The 18,902-nt window shown below is 35.7% G+C and overlaps 2 protein-coding genes across 4 annotated transcripts in view; both read right to left on the reverse strand.

Moving 5' to 3' along the window:
- Positions 1-782: 782 nt before the first annotated feature.
- DNAJC10 (DnaJ heat shock protein family (Hsp40) member C10) overlaps positions 783-18,902 on the reverse strand; it is a 50,059-nt gene continuing 31,939 nt past the window's right edge. For 2 of the 3 annotated variants that reach the window (XR_009739597.1, XR_009739598.1), the window contains exons 15-23: positions 18,015-18,142; positions 17,586-17,702; positions 13,192-13,293; positions 11,810-11,965; positions 10,722-10,855; positions 9,684-9,737; positions 9,247-9,394; positions 4,626-5,866; positions 783-3,528 (exon numbers count right to left, since the gene is read on the reverse strand). Coding sequence is in view for 1 of the 3 variants with exons in the window: in XM_061433556.1 (XP_061289540.1) it covers positions 3,517-3,528; positions 4,626-4,730; positions 5,747-5,866; positions 9,247-9,394; positions 9,684-9,737; positions 10,722-10,855; positions 11,810-11,965; positions 13,192-13,293; positions 17,586-17,702; positions 18,015-18,142 (1,076 nt within the window). In the remaining 2 variants the exon portion in view is untranslated. The remainder of the gene's footprint in view (positions 3,529-4,625; positions 5,867-9,246; positions 9,395-9,683; positions 9,738-10,721; positions 10,856-11,809; positions 11,966-13,191; positions 13,294-17,585; positions 17,703-18,014; positions 18,143-18,902) is intronic. The other variant, XM_061433556.1, reaches the window with a different exon arrangement.
- Positions 13,587-15,183, reverse strand: LOC133235241 (small nuclear ribonucleoprotein E-like). The gene is made up of 2 exons (XM_061396449.1): positions 15,063-15,183; positions 13,587-14,034 (listed from the first exon to the last, which is right to left on the reverse strand). The coding sequence occupies exons 1-2, from the start codon at positions 15,181-15,183 to the stop codon at positions 13,736-13,738; spliced, it is 420 nt and encodes a 139-aa protein (XP_061252433.1). The 3' UTR covers positions 13,587-13,735.

Raw genomic sequence — 18,902 nt, forward strand, 5'->3', positions numbered from 1 at the left:
TTTCAAAGCTACATTGTTTTAGGGGCCCATCTCTACAAGTCTTAAAAGCTGCAGCACCAGCTGTGGGGTCCAAACCTTTTGATCCTTAGGAGAAACTTGTAGTCCTGAGATCCCCCTGGTTGGGTCACTGTGTCAGGTGGGATTTATGGTGAGACCATGTCTTCAGCTTCTCCTACCCATTCCAATGTGGGCTTTTGCTCATCCACCTGATGTGTAAAAAGTTACTCAGCTAGACTCTGGATTTCTTTCAGAGAGAACTGTTCTGTATGTAACTGTTATTTAATTTGTCCATGGGAGGAGGTGAATTTGGGAGTCATCTTGTACTGGAACCTGCTGATTTAAAAAAAAAAAAAAATCCTTTACCTCCTCAAAATGTTTGGAATAGAAGTTATTTAATGAATTGTTCATCAGTAGTTAAATAACATATAATAATATTTTTGGTGAACATTAGCACAGACTCTTAACAGACTTGTTGGCCCAGAGGGTGGACTGATGAAGAGCATGTTTCTGGGTTTTCCTCTTTCCTACTGTGTCTGGTCATGATGACTAATCCTTGGGTGCTGTTAAATGTGCAGTTGTCTCAGGAGCCCTTGATGGAACAAGTTTCTCGACATACCAGGATCCTTCTGTTGGACTTATTTTTTCTACTGAGCTATTTTACTCATCCACTTTTGAATCTTAGGTAAATTAATTTAGAGCAGAACAGATTGTTTCAAATATGATTATGAATTTTCAGAGCAGGCTGCTAAATCATCCACTCGTGCCAAGATAATGCAACCAAATGATCAAGACACCACATTTTGGGATTTAGTATTGATATGGCCCTGTTTTGACATCAGCTTCCATCCATTATTCTGGTGAGTTACTGCTCACAAGATATACCCATCAAGGAGACTGGATGATAGTAGAGCTGTCCCTTGAATAATGTGGGGGTGAGGGGTGCCAAGCTCCAGCAGAGTCAAAAACCCATGTATAACTTCAGAGTTGGCACTATGTATCTGAAATTCTGCATTTGTGGATTTAGCCAACCATGGATTATGTACTGTAGAACCTATTTATTAAAAAAGATCTGCATGTGACTGAACCTGTGTTATTGAAAGGTCAATTGTTGTTGAGTCACCCAGTCGTATCTGACTCTTCGTGACCTAAATGCAAATCGTGTGTTAAACATATATATAAAAAAGGACTCAATATTTTTATATATGATCAATAATTTATACTTAAGTCACTTCAGTGGTGCCTGACTCTGTGTGACCCCACGGACTGTAGCCTGCCAGGTTCCTCTTCCATGGGATTCTCCAAGCAAGAATACTAGAGTGGGTTATCATTTTCTTCTCCAGGGGACCTTCCCAACCCAGGGATTGAACCTGTGTCTCTTACATCTCCTGCACTGGCAGGTGGGTTCTTTACCACTAGCGCCACCTGGGAAGCCCCAAAATATGGAACAATTCATGAATTTGAATGTCATCGTTGTGCACTTGCAATTAAAACCACTGTCTTTAAATACCGAATGATACTGATATGATTGCAGAAAATTCTGATGTATGTTACTTTTATGATACATATTACTTAATATGTCTCCCAGGTAGCCCTGGCTTTTCAGCTAATTAATTCCACAGGCACGCACTTAGGCCTAATTATGGGGTAGATAATATTTACTATTTCATTTACTGCCTAAAAGATGTTTCTCAACAAGTAAGTCTGGAATTCCTTATATAGATAATACTACAGGTACCTATAAGCTTGTTTATGGATTCTGTGTCAGAACTGTGAATGGACAGACACTAAGGAGACAGGGCTAAGTCTTGTGATTAGTTTACTTTTGCACACTCCTCAGTGTCCAGCATGGTACTTGTACAAGTTCAGTAAATATTAAAAAAACTTCTCTAGGTATTCCATTTTGGAATTCTTGTAGAAACAAGTCAATTGTTGAAAATCTTCTAGTGTTTGTAAATTTAATAAATGAAATACACTTGCCATTACTAATCATAAGTTAAAAAAAAAGCTGATGTAAGATTAAGGTTAGAAGTGACTGTCCTGTATGTGCTTACACATATAAAGTGGAATTCAAGAGAAGTTAAAAGATACATGAGAAATTATATGGGAGAGAATATGAAGAATAAGGTTAGACTTGATGAAAAAAAAAAAACCTGATCACTTTTTGGATAAGTTGCACTTGTAAATTAAACCTTTATGAGGACATTTTGGGGAATGGGGTAAAGTGATATTAAAAAAAAAAAACACCCAAAACTCCCAATATAATAAAGCATAATTCAAATAGGTTTTGGGGAAATTTTAAGTTTTTTAAATAATTTGTTGACCTCTTGATTAACTGGGATTTTTACCATTCCATATACTCTGCAATATAACTAAATAACTATATGTTACAATGTTTTGTTAACGTGTAAGGAAAAAGTAATCAGATTCTTTGACTCTGAACAACTAAGAAATGAAAAGATCCCATTCTTAGATTTTTATATTTGATTTTCTTACAGAAATAACTTCAGTTATTATGCCAATATTTACCTGAAAATGGCAGCCTCCAACAGTAAATAATTGAAATAACCACAGTATCATCATAAGGAGCTATAGTGAAACAAACAAAATTTTTCCTTCTTGACCAATAAAGTTTTGAAGAATGAAAAACCACAACTATGAAGGAAAAAAGGCAATTGTAAATGGAGGACACGCATCAAAGCCCAGGAGCTAAAAATGAATTATTAGAAAGATGCTTCAAAAAATCAATTACCATCACAGGGAAAAACTATTATGAAAGCAGCTCAAAAAATAAATGAACACTTATCTTTAAAACAGAAATACTTGAGATAGTTTACAATGCCCAGTTAATTACTATATATATTCTACCCCCTCAGATATTTATGAATACTGTATAAGTCAATAGGATTTGTTTACTTACTGTTAGAAAATTTTTTGTCATATGTGAAAAATTACAACCAATTCTTCAACCATTAGAAAGATGGTTTTCCCACATTTTGAATGTTTTTTTAAATGAAATAATACATGGTCAGAGCATCAATCTCAGAGATTTTTTAGAACAGGTGACTAAAAACCAAGTTCTCCTTACAGGCCAGCCCCAAAACATTACGTGATAAAATACACTTTTATCTCTTAGGCCAGCCAGCCTAAACACCTTTCTGGGAGTCAGCAATCTGTGGCCCACAGGCTGAATGTGGCTGGTGGCCTATTTGTACACAGCCCTGAGTCGAGAATGGTTTTTACATTTTTTAAGGGGTTGTAACCAAAACCAAACCAGAGAATATGTAACAAAAAACCATACATGGTCTACAGAGCCTAAAATATTTATGATCTGGCCATTTATAGAAAAGTCTGCAGACCTTTCATTTATATCAATGTTGTACAGATTCAGGCAGTGCAATATGAAGTCCAAGATAAGGTTCATTTATTCCCATCAGGAATATAAGTAACTTTCTGAAAAGGTATCTTCTGATGTCATCTGTTGATTTCTTTTCAATTTTTTCTTCATTTTCAACGTCATTAAAGTTCGTCCTACAATAATAATGTAAAAGTGATTGAATTCTTTTCTCTTAAACATCTAATGTTAAAAGGTAAAAATAATTAACTGACCTAAGTTTTACTTTTTCAAAAATAATTACTTAATATTCTTATTTTATAGATCACATGGAAGTATTCCTTGTCTAACAGTGGGAAAAGGATATCTCACAATTCTCACCTGCCCATGGCATGTAATACAATTATAACTTACCACTTTCAAAGTCATCCTTTGGCACGCTCTTTAACTTAATTTCAGTTATTCTACTTTTGACTAATAATGTTTGATTTCAAATGTCTAATGAGCTAAAAGTCAGAATTCTAAAGATAAAACATTGTGAGAAAACTAACATATCCAAAATGTCAGAAAAAATTGTTCACAAAAAATGAAAAAAAAAAACTTTCATTTCTATCTTTTAGATTTGGATAAAATAGAATTCTTGAAGTAGGCTGTAAAGCTTCGTATGTGAGGGTATCGTTCTAACATGGCTCTGTAAAGCCAGATTCTCTGGCCCTCTAGCAGCTGTGCTCTTCTTTTGTCCTTTCACCTTACAGGGGAAAGAATCCAAGAAACCTTATACATGAATGTATTAAATTCCATTCAGAAAGGATTCTACCATTTGTAAACTTGCTGGTCGGTTTCTAAGTGTCTTACAATGATACTGATTTTAAAAAAGGAAAACATGAATAGCCCTCTTTAGAAGAGCAAGAAAGAGGTTGTACCGCTTCTTGATAGATTAGTAATTCAAGGGGGTGGGGCAGGTCAAGATGAATACGGCTCCTAATATATCCTGACTATACCAAGAACAAAAGAAAACTTGCTCTCCAAGAGGTGTTTTAAGGCTCAAATCAATGCTTTTACATTTGACCAAAATTTATGACCATAGTTACTATTTTTCTGTTAAACAGCTTTACTTGTCCAAATTTCTAAGCATTTCAGAAGCTACATTCTGATTTTCATAGTTTCCAAAGAAAAAGTTTCTAACCACCTTACTGTTTTTTGAAGCTTCGCTTTACTGTTTGATACATATACTGTACAGTAAGAACACATTTAAATAATGTCTGTCAAAGTCAGTTCTAGATTTAGTCCTTACCTTATCTCTTTTCTCATGATTTTGGAGCTTTTCCAATTTTTCATATATTAAGGTAGCAATCTCTTTTGCATCTCTGGAGTCTATTTGCTCTCCCCAAGTATTTCTCTAAAATTGAAAATACTCTTCTTATAACCTTTTAAGTATCTAAACAAAACTGACATTTCCACCTAAGAAACTTGATTAAATGTTTAAAACTTAAAACTTCTTCAAGGAAATGCTGCTGGCAAAAGCAATCAACCAATAACTTACCAGAAATAAATACTAACAATACTGTTATGGAAACATGTAATTAATTGGTTAAAATGCATTGCTAACTCCAAATGTATCAAAACATCTAAACTGTATAAGAAAAGATGTCCCCAGAGGACTCAAAACATTCTAAAGTCACTGGTTGGCACAGACAAAACTTTGACCAATTACAACCATGCAAAGCCATGTATTTCCTGGTTCTCATCTGCCTATGGCAGGAAGGTGGCTGAAAAGCAGGGGGAAGGGTCAGGTCAATACATCCAGGTCTGTTTATTTTGGATCTGGAGCCACCAGTTTCCTTCTTCCTGGTGGAACTTCAAACTGTGTGCTAGGTCTAATGGGTTAAACTGTCTTTAAAAAGAAAGTTAAAAACCACAGTGTCAGTGGCCCAAAAAAAGAAATTATGAATGAATCACAAAACCCTAACTTTAACAGTCTAAACCATTAATGCATATTCCTCAAGATAAATTTTCAGGTACTAAGGCTATTTCAGTTATGACAGTATTCTCTTTTTTTCTTTTTCTTTCCTGGAAGAACTAATCATAAAGGTAATATATGTTAATTCTATAAAAATAGGAAACACAAAACTTCACAGAAAACAATTACCTTGAATTCTACCACCCACACAAAACCACTGTTAGTGTTTTGGTATGTGTATTTAGTAGTTCCCTATTCACGAGTTCAGAAATTTTAAGGCCCTGGAGACCATCATATCAACTGTGAGGCAGAACAAAATTTTAAAATCACTTCGTGTGTATGTGAAAAGCAGCCGTTTCAGTGGCATGCGACACAGTGAGAAACGACAAAAGGAAAGAAACTAGAAACGCTTTACCTGCTAAAGAAAAGGGACACAGAGGAAGGCATGTACATACCTTTGCCCTTTGATAAGGATAGAATCTCACAGTCGGATAGGCTCTGATACCAGCTTTCTGGCAAGTTTGAGCATAAGCCTGACAGTCTACTTTTCCAGCTTTTACTTTTCCTTTAAGTGTCTGAAAAAAGAATAATATGCTTTTGTTGTTATTCTCTTTGGTATCTACTACTCTGGCAACCACAGAGCAATATGATACTAAAAATTCTAAATATTTATAAATGCAAGGATTTGTTACTTAAAAAACCCCAAACCAAAACAACATAGTTTTAATCTTTTCCATTTAAGCAAGACTGCTTCCAAATTCTTACTAGCTCTGAACTCTTATTTACCTAGCACGGCCCCTCCAATAGCAAATAAACTCTCCTTTGCCTTATCAAGAAAACTGAGCAGCTTTACCCTGAAGGACCTCACCTTCTTCCTGTCACCCACAACGCATCTGTCACCCACAAACGTCTGAGATTCTGTCTTTCTGTTCCTCCTATCTCCAGTCTCATCTGCTGAGGTGAGCAACTTCCTCCCATGGAAGGCTGACTATCTCAACATTCTCTGGTCCCTCCCCATCAGAGCTCTTACTCACTCGTGAGCATATACTGTTGCTGTTTAGCATATATACATATGACCAAAAAAGAATCCCTTCCTTAATGGCACTGATTCCTCTAACCGCCACCCTGCTTCTTTTTCAAATTTATTCCTTGACCACTTCCCCATCATCTACTTACTATCAATACATTTTAGCTAGCTTCTGTTCTCATTGCTCCCTCTGCTGAAACTGCTGTAAGTTCACCAATGACTTCTACTTGACCAAACTCAATGAACACTTTTCAGTCTTCTTAGTGACTATCTGACATGACTGATCACTCCTTTCTCTCCTCTTTTCTTTTCTGGCACTTATCACTAGTCTCTTGGCTACCCGATTCCTCTGGTTACTGTTCTTCATTTCCAGCAAGGGGCACTCCTCCTACATCTGCCCCTCGAAATGTCCAACCAGAGTTCCGTATTTCATCAGCATTTTTTCCCACTGTGAACAATCTCCCAGGGAGATTTTATACATCTATATGCTGCTGAACCCCAACATTCCCTTGATTGCAGTCAACTATGTACTGGCCTGTCTCAGCTAAAGCACCTTAAAGATACCATTTCTAAAATGACTCCTTTCTCCCTTAACCTATCAGCCCTTCTGTCCTACTGTTCACTTAATTCAGGCCAGAAACTAGGGCCACGCTAGACTCCTTTTTCTCCTACACTTATCACAAATAAAAACTAAATCCTAGTCATTCTTATCTCTCATATGTTTCATTCTTTGTATGACCACTGCCATAATCCTGGTTCAGGTTATCACCTCTCACTTCAGGACAATTAAAATATCCCAGCTACCTGTAATTTTGCCCCCAAGGTTGGGGTACTAAAGGCAGACTAACTTGTGCTAGGGCACCAGCAAGGCTGCATGCAGAAGCACGCGTGTGCACACACACACACACACACACACACACACACACTCTCTCTCTCTCGCTCATAGTGAAGGTCAGAGAAATCTAGCTGGCTTGTACTCTCAGTTACAGAAGGACACTATACTGGTTTTGGTGCTCTGATCTTTCTCTCGTCTTGACGGCCAGGTTCAGTCTGTTCAGTGTGATCCTTTTACAATATAAAGTGGATCCTGACAAATCCAACAGCTCTCCTCCCATGCATCTATAGAATACATTCTGAGCAGTATGAGCAGCGAGGAAAAGTGTACAGTGTGAGTGCAGGCAAGCTGACCAAACCATCTTGTCCTTGCCTGGCCAAGAGCCTCAGTTTTGGCCACGCCCCTTTTATCTTTATCCTCTGGTGACACCGGACCAACAGAGGAAAGGCCTGGGCCTGCTCCGCTGTCTGTGTGCCCTGCGTCTCTGCAAATCCTGGCTTCTCTGTTTAGAGCACCCCTGAGTCAACCCTTCCAAGGGCCACCATCCTAGCCATACTGCAATTCTCATCTCAAACACGACCTTTTCCGGGGAGCCTTTTGTCTCCTGGTATGACTCTGACCTGCTCCCCATACTCCTGTTTTGCTCTAATTTCACTAAAGAGTCTACTGATTTATATATATTTGCATTTTACCTTCCCAATAGATTAAAATCTCATTTAAAAAACATGCAATATTCATCTTTCCATTTTTTCAGCCCTAATGTTTGGCATAGTGTTTTTTACTTGGTGCTCAGGATTTGCTGAATGACCTTTTAAATAATTTCTGCTATTTTCAAGATACAGCTGCATTACAAAATAGCTAAATTAAGTTTTTCAGTACTTAAGAGATAAGGGAATAAAACATTTTTGTTAGGATTACTGGAGAAAAAGAAGCATAAGAGGAAAAAAAGATATAATATGTAGAAAAAAAAAAAAAAGAATAACCTTTTATTTCAAAAACCAGTCAATAACTAAAACTATCTCTTATGGCTCCACAGGAGTTTGAAATCTCTCTGGATGCTCAGCTTCTGTTTCAGGCTGGTGGAACTAGTGCTGGCTTTCTCATTCTAATGAATGTTCTGTAGCCAAAGGCAAAATTCCTTGAGTACAGAGGTGAGGAAGCTAACAATTTAGGACTTATGACAGAAACACCAAAATAAACCACGTTTACTTTCATTTTGTAAGTGTTCATTGAGTTAAGACACCGGGGATATACAGATAGGTACATATACTGCTTTCAAGAAGCTCACAGTTTCTGGAGGAGACAGATATAGTTAACATACAATGTGTAAGCATCCTGAAGGGGTACTGGGAAGGGGAGAGAATACAGAAATCCCACTGGAGCTGGGTTTTGTAGATTAGGGACAAAAAAACAATCCAGATGGCCAAAGTAAGGAAAACGCATTTTAGAGAGGGAACAGCATGTACATAAAAGCACTTGTTCAGAGAACCTGGAGTACGTTGTCGTGCCTGCAGTATACTGTCAGGGAGAGGGAAAAAGCTAAAGAGGTCAGGAGGGTCAGATTAGACAGCTGTAATCAAGAACGCATGTCAAGAAATGTGGTTAACAGAAAGCTAGAGAAGGCAATATTTCAGAAAGATCATTACAGTGGAACTGAAGAGGGAAGACTGGCAGTATGAGACTAGTTAAGAGGCGCATATAACTAAGTCTAGATGATGAAGGCGTGACCAACAGGCTAGCAGAGGGATGACAGATTTCAAAGAAGTTTAGGAGACTGAACTGACAGGATCTAGTGACAGGACCTAGTGACTGCCTGGAGGGCAGCAGGAAGAAAATAAAGAACAAGGGAAGAAGTGAGGTTTCTGGCTTATTTTGGTTAAGTAGATGTTTTCAATCAAGATAGGTAGGTAGGTAGTTACAAGCTTTAGTGAAGAAGCAAGAACCTACTGCAAAGATCAAAATCACAGAAATGGAACAGAGTTTTTAAATTCAGAGGAAACTTTTAAGGAAAAAATTATTATTTACAAAATCTTATCTATTTATTAAAACATGAGTGTGACTACAACTTATTTCAGTAGATAGATAAGACTTACCCTAGCCAAGAGCTCAAACTCTGGAGCAAAGTTCTGGCAAGGTCCACACCAAGGAGCATAGAAATCAACCACCCAATGGTTTTTCCCTTGTAAAACCTTTTCATTGAAAGTCTGAGGTGTTAGATCTATAGATGCTTGAGGTAAAAATCTGTGACAAGGGATCAAAATTATTTATTATACAAGTCAAAGCAAACATCTAGAACAGACTATTGCAAATCTTTATAAGTTAAAAATAGACTTCAAAGAACGACAATATAATAAAGCACAACCTTATCTTGGTAAATTAGTCTTTCCTAAGTGCTAGAACTTTCCTAAGTAAGTGTTACTTAGGAGAAAAGTGCTAGAACCTTAACTGAGTAAATTTAGCCACAGACATAAGAGGAAGATAAAGAGCATTGAATATAATTTATACAATTATACATAATTTAATTACTCACCCTAGACCCCAGATTCTTAGAGAATAAGCATCTCTATTCCAACCATTGTAACTACTGAAAGAAGAAAAATATGTAAGTTGTAAACCATTATTTCTATTATTGGGTATGTTCAGAAATCTATTCCTTTGTAGCAATTTAAAAGTTCAGTTGACTGACTTTATCTGGCACCTCTTTTCTCAGATATACCTTAGCCACAAATACTAAGCTTACAAGGCTTACATTGCTTTCCAAACATATTTTTTCTAGTCTCGACGTTTTTGTGTGTGAGTGTGCTCAAAACAGACCTAAATGTTTAGATGTCTGCTGGACATCTCCCAAAGACCTACGGTAATGGCAAAACTCAAAATCTCCAAGGCTTTGGTTCTGAAACCTTTACCCTGGTTATTACGGTCCATCAAATTCCTATCCACTTTTTAAGACACATGTCAACAGGGACAGCATAAATGCAGCCTCATGATTTCCTCTCATGGTTGTGATCCTTTTCTCTGAAATCCATGGTTCATTTCTACTTTTTAATAATATTTATTATATTCTGTCTTGTATTTGAGTTTCCTACTTGAAATGCCATATGGTGTTGTCGAAACAGCATGGGTGACACCGATCTGAGCTCAAAGCCCAACCTCAAACCTTCGCAGATGTGTGACTTGGGAAAGTTATCCAAGGTCTGTGAAACAGTTTATTTATCTGTAATAGTAAGGAAGGGTAATAATTCTTACTTCTCAAGAGTATGTGTGAAGACAAGTGGAAATAATGTGAGCAAAAAGTCTCTAGTACAGTACCTGAAACCAAAGAGGGGCTTAATAAATGTTCCTCCTCTCATATCCTTCTATACCAGACTGTCAGCTTCACAATTGGTGTGCCCAGGCAGTCCACTTTTCGCTTTGTAAATTCCTCATTCCCACACTATTTTAAATAAGGTGTGGGTTCTCCCAAAATACTGAGTGGTTTAACTTTTATTTAGTTAGCCTAACTTTAAAATTTTAACTGTATAAAAATAAATGATTATATAAATGCCTTCAAATTTTAGAGAATACTTACTGATATTCATAAGCTTTATTTGATTTTTGGGGAAAAAATCTTATCTCAGGGTATCTCCGAACATTTTCTTGGGCACAAAAAGAATGATACTGTTGGCAGTCTATACTGCCCACATTGATCAGTCCAATTAATGTCTATAAAAGAAAAAAAAATGAATAGATCAAAGTAATTAGAATTAAATTACCTCCATAACAATTTTTTATGTTTACAATAGAGAAGTAGTTACCGTTAGATGGTTACTATATTATCTACCAGTGATTTTTGCCAAATACAAATGGTTAAGGGCTTAAAACATAATAGAACATTTACAGTAATGAATTGGAAATCTAATTTTGTAGTCAAAACCTTACTAAAATTATTGTAAACTAAATAACTGATTTCATTCATCTATTACATGGGGAAAATTACATATATCTAAAATTTGATGTGTCAGAAACCAAGAACTAATGAATTTCTTTGCAACAGTACTTTAAAATTACTTTTTAAAATGGAAATGTGGATTGCAGATAGCATACTGAGTCATGCCCGAATTTAAAAATTTTATTGAAAAGAGTGGAAAATTATATTATTATGAATTTAAATACTAGAAAGAATGTTAACTCTTAGGTTTATTCATTTTTTACCTTATAAATAAAATAGTAATTGCGTTTTCCATTCTGATATTTAAATAATTTGTTTCCAATCTTTCATGATTTATAATGCTCTGTAGAAAATTTAAAAATCTAACTATTTCATTGATCAAGGCCATTTTTTTCTTTATTATCTTATAATACTGTGAAGAAACTGTATTTCTAAGCTCTAACAATGAAGAGGTAGAAAAAATATTAATATGAAACAAAGAGGATCTTTGTGTTGATGTTGGCAGAAATTTGGTCAAACCAAGTGACACAGAAAAAAGGGTCATTATTGTATACTATTCAGCACCAGACAGAAGTAGAGTTGAAATCTAATCGTTATATAAAAAACGATGAAAACTCTTATTAAGTGACAATCTGGAGGTAGGTTCATTCATCTCAGTTTCAAAGTAATTGTTAAATAAACATTCTTAGTAAATGTTAAGACTTGGACAATAAATTCTTTTACTATACCCGGGCCATTCTTTTCCATTCTGGCATTAAGACTTGACATGGATGACACCATGGAGAATAGAAATCAACCATCCAGACTTCATCATGCTTTCTTTGTTTAACCAGTTCGTTGAAAGTGGTAGGTGTCAAAGAGATCACTGAAGGATTCATAAGATCCTAAAGAGAATATACCATTCATTGTAACGGATATAAAAAAGAGTAGTTCACATAGTCTTGGGCAAATTGTTGGTATATGTCACTTGGAAAAGTTTCTGCTTTTGAATGATCAAAGGATACATTAGGATATTTAAAGAGAATCTATAGTGGATTATTTTAAAAAAGGAAGAAATGATCCTTAATTTTTAAGTTTGGATTCTGCTCATCAGTCTTATTAAATCAAGGAATATTTTCTTATCTCTATGTATCACTAAAACCATCTTAGGCAGAGAAAAGTGGCAACTTTAAGGTTGTGGGTAGATGAGGCAAGAGATTCAAGAGCTGCCCAGATGTCTACATAGGCCACATAGTTCTTTTTGGAACCAATAACTGGTTTGGAAAGGACCCTTTAATTATTAATGGAAAGCCTACTATCCTGTTTTTCTGACATTCCCACTTGAGATACTGCACAACCTCAGATCACTTGTTTCAAATGCTGTTTTGTTAATAACAAGCTTCAGTCTATCATGACTGGGTAATACTAATCATGTTAGCTTCCCCTGGGGAGACAAACAACACAAAACAAAAAGCTATTATTTTTCAGGAGGAGGAAGAGAAGAGTAGGACAGAGGCTGGGAGGGCAACTGCATAGATAATAAGCTACGACTGTTCATTTTTTTAGGAGTCCCCTGTTAACTATTTTAGTCAATTAAGATTTGTAGTGATTAAAAAAAAAGGTGGGTAGATGCTCCAGTAGAGCACTTCTGGGCTAAGAACACAGCAGGCTTGGCATAAGCTGCTGAGGCGTGCAGAATCCTTCCATTGGTGGCTGAGGTAAGACTGTCCTTAGCCACATATTTCTTGGAACTATCCAAGAATGGGATTCACTGCTATCTAATCTATCTGGGACCAAAAAGAAATAATCTGTGGTAGATTAGAGAAAACTAGAGAAAACGGGGGCGGGGAGAGGGGTGACAAGGCTTTATGTAGAAGTTTTAATTTCACGTATTTAATTGTGTCCACCAAGTACAAGGCACCATACTAGGTAACAAACAAAACACACACTGGCTATGAACTCTGAGAATAAGTCTATTAATAAAAGAGTAGAAAAGTTAAAAATAATTTTGTCAGAAGATGTTTTTGGCATAAAAATAACAAATCCTATTATTAAACATTACTAAATACTCATATGAAGTATATACACACATGGAAGGATTTATAGCTATATAGGCTATAACTTAAAATACCTCTACGAACTCCAAGATCTGTTCAGCAGAGTGATGTCCTTCATATTCATGAATGTTGGACTGGTTGAATACCACTGTTGTTGGATAAGCCTGAATGTTATACTGTTAGGAATGAAAATACAAATTAAACATAAGATTCTACATATTTTACCTATTTGCTTCAAATTTATAACCAGCTTGCCTTAAGTAACAGCAACAAGATTTTAAAAGACTCAATGCCTAACTGATGACTGAAAAATTTTAGCCTAGCCAAATTTAACAAAGGAAATAGATTTACTGCTGTATCCTCAGCAGCTGATTCTTATGTATAGTTACTCCATTTGCCATAAAATCCATAGGCACCGAAACACTGAGAAGTGAGCACGGGCATTTATTTATTTATTTTTTTTGATAAAAACAGTCCCACAGCATTTATTGTCATCTGGTAATAACATAAGGGTGAGCAGAACAATATGAATACATGTTTTAGAACTACATCTCTAACAAAGGACACCTAAAAAAACCAACGGTATTGCCAAACAATTTCTCACTTCATCTGTCACTTCTAGCTGGAGACACTTTGGAGCAGAGTAATGTTATCTCCTTTTAGCATGATCCGACCCAGTTGTTTTCTTGACTTTGTTTTAGAATGAATCTCTTCCGCGTCATCTAATACGAGGTTCATATACTCATCAAAACCAATGATACAGCCCTCTATCTGCATATTCACTTGCTCATAAAGCCACACCTGAATCCGCGATCTATTTTGCAAGTATCTGAAGATGAGATTGATGGGCTGCACCATCACCTTCCGCACCTTCTGGCCCTGGCCCGAGCACGGGCATTTATGAGTGCAGTCCTCTCCTACTCACCTGAACCAGGATGGATGGGATAAGAGCAGATTGGGGTCTAGTTTGAGTGTTTTATTATTTTTTTTTTAAACCATAATAAACACTCCAATTTGTTCAGAAGTGGAAGAAAATCAAGGACATAAAAATAGCAAGAATAAGGAAATAAACTAATAATCCACGTGCACAAAGCCATTTTTAGATTAGAGAATTATGAATCATGTGCTAAAAATGAGGTCACTTTTTATTCTTTGCACAAAACAGCTTTTATGGCATGTGTGTGTGTATATATACACACATACATACATAAACCACTATAATTTCCTTCCTCAGAATTAACATGAGCACTAATTCAGGAAGCACTTCTCAAGCTTTTTATTTTTTAAAAGGTTATAAACAGATCCCTATCTCTAAATTTGCTGTAGCTGAACTATATGAATCCTCAATGCTGACAAGCACTCATTAGCAAACTGAACTTCAAAAATAATTTTAGAAAAAGCAATGGAAATATTTATCAAACTTTTGTAAATGAGCACAAATAACCCATTAGATGGAAAAAACATTTATCTAACATTTGACAGGTCCTTACTATGTGTTGAGCACCTTTTTAGCACTGAAATGCAGTTTCTCATCTCTTCCTCACAACAAGTCTATTTGGAAGCTAAAATTACTGAATCAACTTTATAGATGAGGAAACTGAGGTACTGAGAGGCTCAGGGACTTGGTGAAGGTTAACCAATTAGTGAGTAAGGAATCCTGGCCTCTATTCCAGGTGAATTTGATACCTTGATATTTCCAGGTTTAAATATCTACACTCTGCTTAATTATCTACAGAAAATTAAAAACTGAGATGAAAAGTAGAAAAACTATAGGAATTCAAATTACTGTTGAACACAATTCTTCATTTTTGCTTAGCAACTTTTTGAAGTCCCATACAAGACATTTAAAACCAAAGGCCCTACTTATTTCATTTTTTAAACTTATTTTAATGAAATTTCAAACATGATATAGAGAGAGACTCATCTAACAAATACATATCTCTACCGCTACATTTAAGGACAATTAACTTTTCTGCTGTTCTGGCAGATTTTAGGAGGTTCTCCTTTTTGATCCCATTTCCTTCCCTTCCTGATGTTAGGAGTAACCAATATCCTGAAATAAGCATGTATCCAATCCACTGATGTTTTACACTTTTGCTACATGCACGTGTATTCCTAAACAGTATACTGTAATGTCTGAGCACTTATGAACTTTCTATAATTTTATCACACTCTGTATACTATTCTACAATCTGCTTTTTTCATTATAGTCTTGAGATTTACCAAATATGCTGGTAAAGACAGATCTAGTTTTAAATCCTCTATGATTATTCTACTGTATGACTGGATAATTTATTTATTCATGTACTTGCTACTACACTGGTCAGCTAAATTTTTTTAATTTGACGGAGGGAGGGTATATGACCATCGTAATAATTTGTACTTTCTTGAGGACCAGTAAAGTTGAACGTTTTTCACATTTATCGAATTTCTGCCTTTATAAAATGTCTAAACCTCATTCTTTTGCTATTTTAAAAAACTGATCTGTAGTCTTTAAACATTCTGGACAGTAAGGCTTTGTCAGCTGTATGTGCTGCAAATACTTCCTCAGTCTGTTGTCTGTTTCGACTTTATAATGTCTCTTTGGCAATAGTTTAACATTCAGTGAAGCTAAAATCATTCATAACTTTTATCCTCAGTGGATGTGTGCACTGGCAGGCATGAGCATCTCTGTGGAATGAATTATTCCTCACATAGATGCATAAAGATTTCACCCTACATTTATTTCTATTATGGTTTTAAAACACATTACTTCCTAAAAAAATTGAAATATAGTTGATTTACAACATTGGGTAGGCTTCAGTTCTACAGCAAGATGATTTACTTATATATATATATATTTCAGATTATTTTCCACTATAGGTTATTACCACATACTGAATATAATTCCCTGTGCTGTACACTGTCTTTGTTGCTTATTTTATGTGTAGTAGTATGTATCTGTTAATCTCATACTTGTAACTCATCACCTCAGGCTTTGCTAACAATGTTTGTTTTGTTTGTGAGCATGTCTCTGTTTTGTATACAGGCTGATTTGTGTAATTTTTAAGATTCCACATATAAGTGATATCGTATAATACTTGGCTTTCTCTGTCTGACTTACTTCACTAAGTATAACATTCTTTGGCCAAGTAATATCCTTTGTGTACACACAACACCGCCCCCCCCACCCCGCCCCCAACACACACATCTTAAGCCAATTGTCTGCTGATAGCCACTTGGGTTGTTTCCATATCATGGCTATTGTAAATAGTGCTTCTATGAACTGTATCTCTTCAAATTAGAGTTTGTTTTTTTTGGATATATACCCAGGGTTAGGATCGCTGGATCATATGGTAGCTCTACTGTTAGTTTTTTAAGGATCCTTCATATTCTCCATAGTGGCTGTACCAATTTATATTCCCATCAACAGTGTAGGAGGGCTCATTTTTCTCTATATCGTCTTCAGGGTTTACTATTTGTAGATGTTTGGGTGACAGCCATTCTAAATAATGTGAGGTGATACTGTGGTGATTTATATTTCTCTAACAACCAGAGCTGAACAACTTTCCATAGACCTGGTGGCTATCTGTATACCTTCATCATGATAATTACTGAAAATCATCAGAAATTCAGTGCTCAAGTTTCTCCAATTATATTTTTTTGAGTTGGTTTGTTTGAATACAAGGCCTGAACACTGTATTTGAATGACAGTCTTATCAGTCATTTTAATATCTTTTTTCCTTCTTTCAATGTGTATGTCCAGTAAACTGCTATTTGTCCCAAAAAGTTCTCTACATGCTGGGATTTGAAGATTGTATGCATACCCGCATATCACTTACTATGTCCTGTAACTGGATTTCCTATACACTAATATCTGTAGGCTTGATCTGATTTAGGATTCCCCCCCCAAGAATATTTTATAATTTCTATTTCTTCCTAAACTGAAGAGTAAACATTTATTAACCTAAGAAAGTATGTTATGTAAATAAAGGTTTAAAAAAGCCTGCTTAATTTCTATAAACTACATTTAGAAGACAAAGAATAAAAACTATGGGTTGCCAAAAAGAAAGCATAGTGAAAGTGTTAGTTGCTCAGTCCTGTCCAACTCTTTGCAACCCCATTGACTGCAATCCGCCAGGCTCCTCTGTCCACAGACAAGAATACTGGAGTGGGTAGCCACACCCTTCTCTAGGGCATCTTCCTGACCCAAGGTTCAAACCCGGGTCTCCTGCATTGCAGGCAGATTACCATCTGAGTGACCAGACACGCCCATAGACTGAAAAAGGTAATATTTAATTAAAAAAAAACCTTAAATATTTATGTTTAATCCAATCATAATTTTATATCATTTTGATGAAATTATTTAAGTAATATATTACTACTCTAAATGTTAGATGTACTTTTGAAAGTTATTTTATTGCTTTAGTGTGAGGTTGCTGAAACATTTTACGAAAACATTAGAAGAAATATTTATACTTTGCCTTACCATGTTACAGAGTCCTTCATGAACTGTACAGTCTAATGTACCAAACTTAAGCTGACCATAAAGATGCTTTGATGCTTTTCGCAGCTCTGGCAATAAAGCTCGACATGGTGGACACCACTATTGAAGAAAAAATATTCATAAGCACCAAGCCAAATGAAACCAAAAAACCACATTTTTTTGCAACAAGCAATATGCTAAGATAAACAATATTTATTACTGTTACAAATCTTAAGCATTTATATACTCAGTCCTTGGAAGGGCAAGTATGTCAGCCTTTCTTAAAAACAGTATGTAACAGCAGCCAAATTGAGTAACATGATTCTAATATTCATTGTTCAAGGTTACCTAGAAAATGCTTTTTTTTTTTTTTTTGGTCATAACAAGACAAAACCTGAAAATGTTTAAATATGACAGGTAAATATAACTTACAGGGGCAAAAAAATCAACTAGCCATGGTTCTTTTTCATTGGCAGGAAAATTTTGAGGTCCAAGTGTGGTAACATGAGAATTGACACTTTCCTTGGCAAAGGCAAGTATGTCATATAGAATCTTCTTTCCTTTGAAACAGAGAAAAAAGAGAAAAATTAAAATCTACACTTTGTCTTTTTATCCATAGAAACATTTCAAAGCTTTTATACTTGAAATATTGAAGAGAAGATAAACTTATGAACAAATTGATTTGGTGGAGGTTTTAGTGTTCTGTATACTACGTTAAGTTTGCTCTGCCAGAGAAACCTTTGCTCTACACTCTGCTTCTTGCAGGATCAGATAAAACGTCAAGACTGTTTGAAAATTTCCTTCATCCTCAGTAGGAGAATTATTTCCTCCCAACGTTCTTGGAGTTCTTTTTGCTTACCTGAACTACTGTTATGGCCTAACTCTGAAGTCAGTTTCTTCAACCTAGACTTCTCTTATGAATTCAAGACCTGAGTTACCCAGTGGAAATATTTACCTGGATGTCATATGGACATTTCAAACAAAATATACACAAATCAAAGTTGAGTTCTTCTTCCCTAAACTTGCTCCTTTTCTCACCTTTCCTACCTTGACAATAGTGTAATCATCCACTAGGTGCTAAAAAGATTTCCTAGAGTGATTCTTGCTTTCTCTCTTTGCCTGTATCACAGCTCCAACCATTCTATCTCTTACCATCTCCAACCCCGATTTAGGCTACTGCCTAAATGTAGTCTAGCCTACTGAAATAACCAAGCTGGTCTTTCTATTCTGCCTTCCTTAACTAATTCATTTTCTACACTGCTACCAGAGGCAAGTTACAAAAACATTAATCTGATCATGTGGTCCCCTTGCTTAAAGGCC

The sequence above is a fragment of the Bos javanicus genome, chromosome 2 (assembly GCF_032452875.1).
Source record: "Bos javanicus breed banteng chromosome 2, ARS-OSU_banteng_1.0, whole genome shotgun sequence".
Lineage (NCBI taxonomy): Eukaryota > Metazoa > Chordata > Mammalia > Artiodactyla > Bovidae > Bos > Bos javanicus.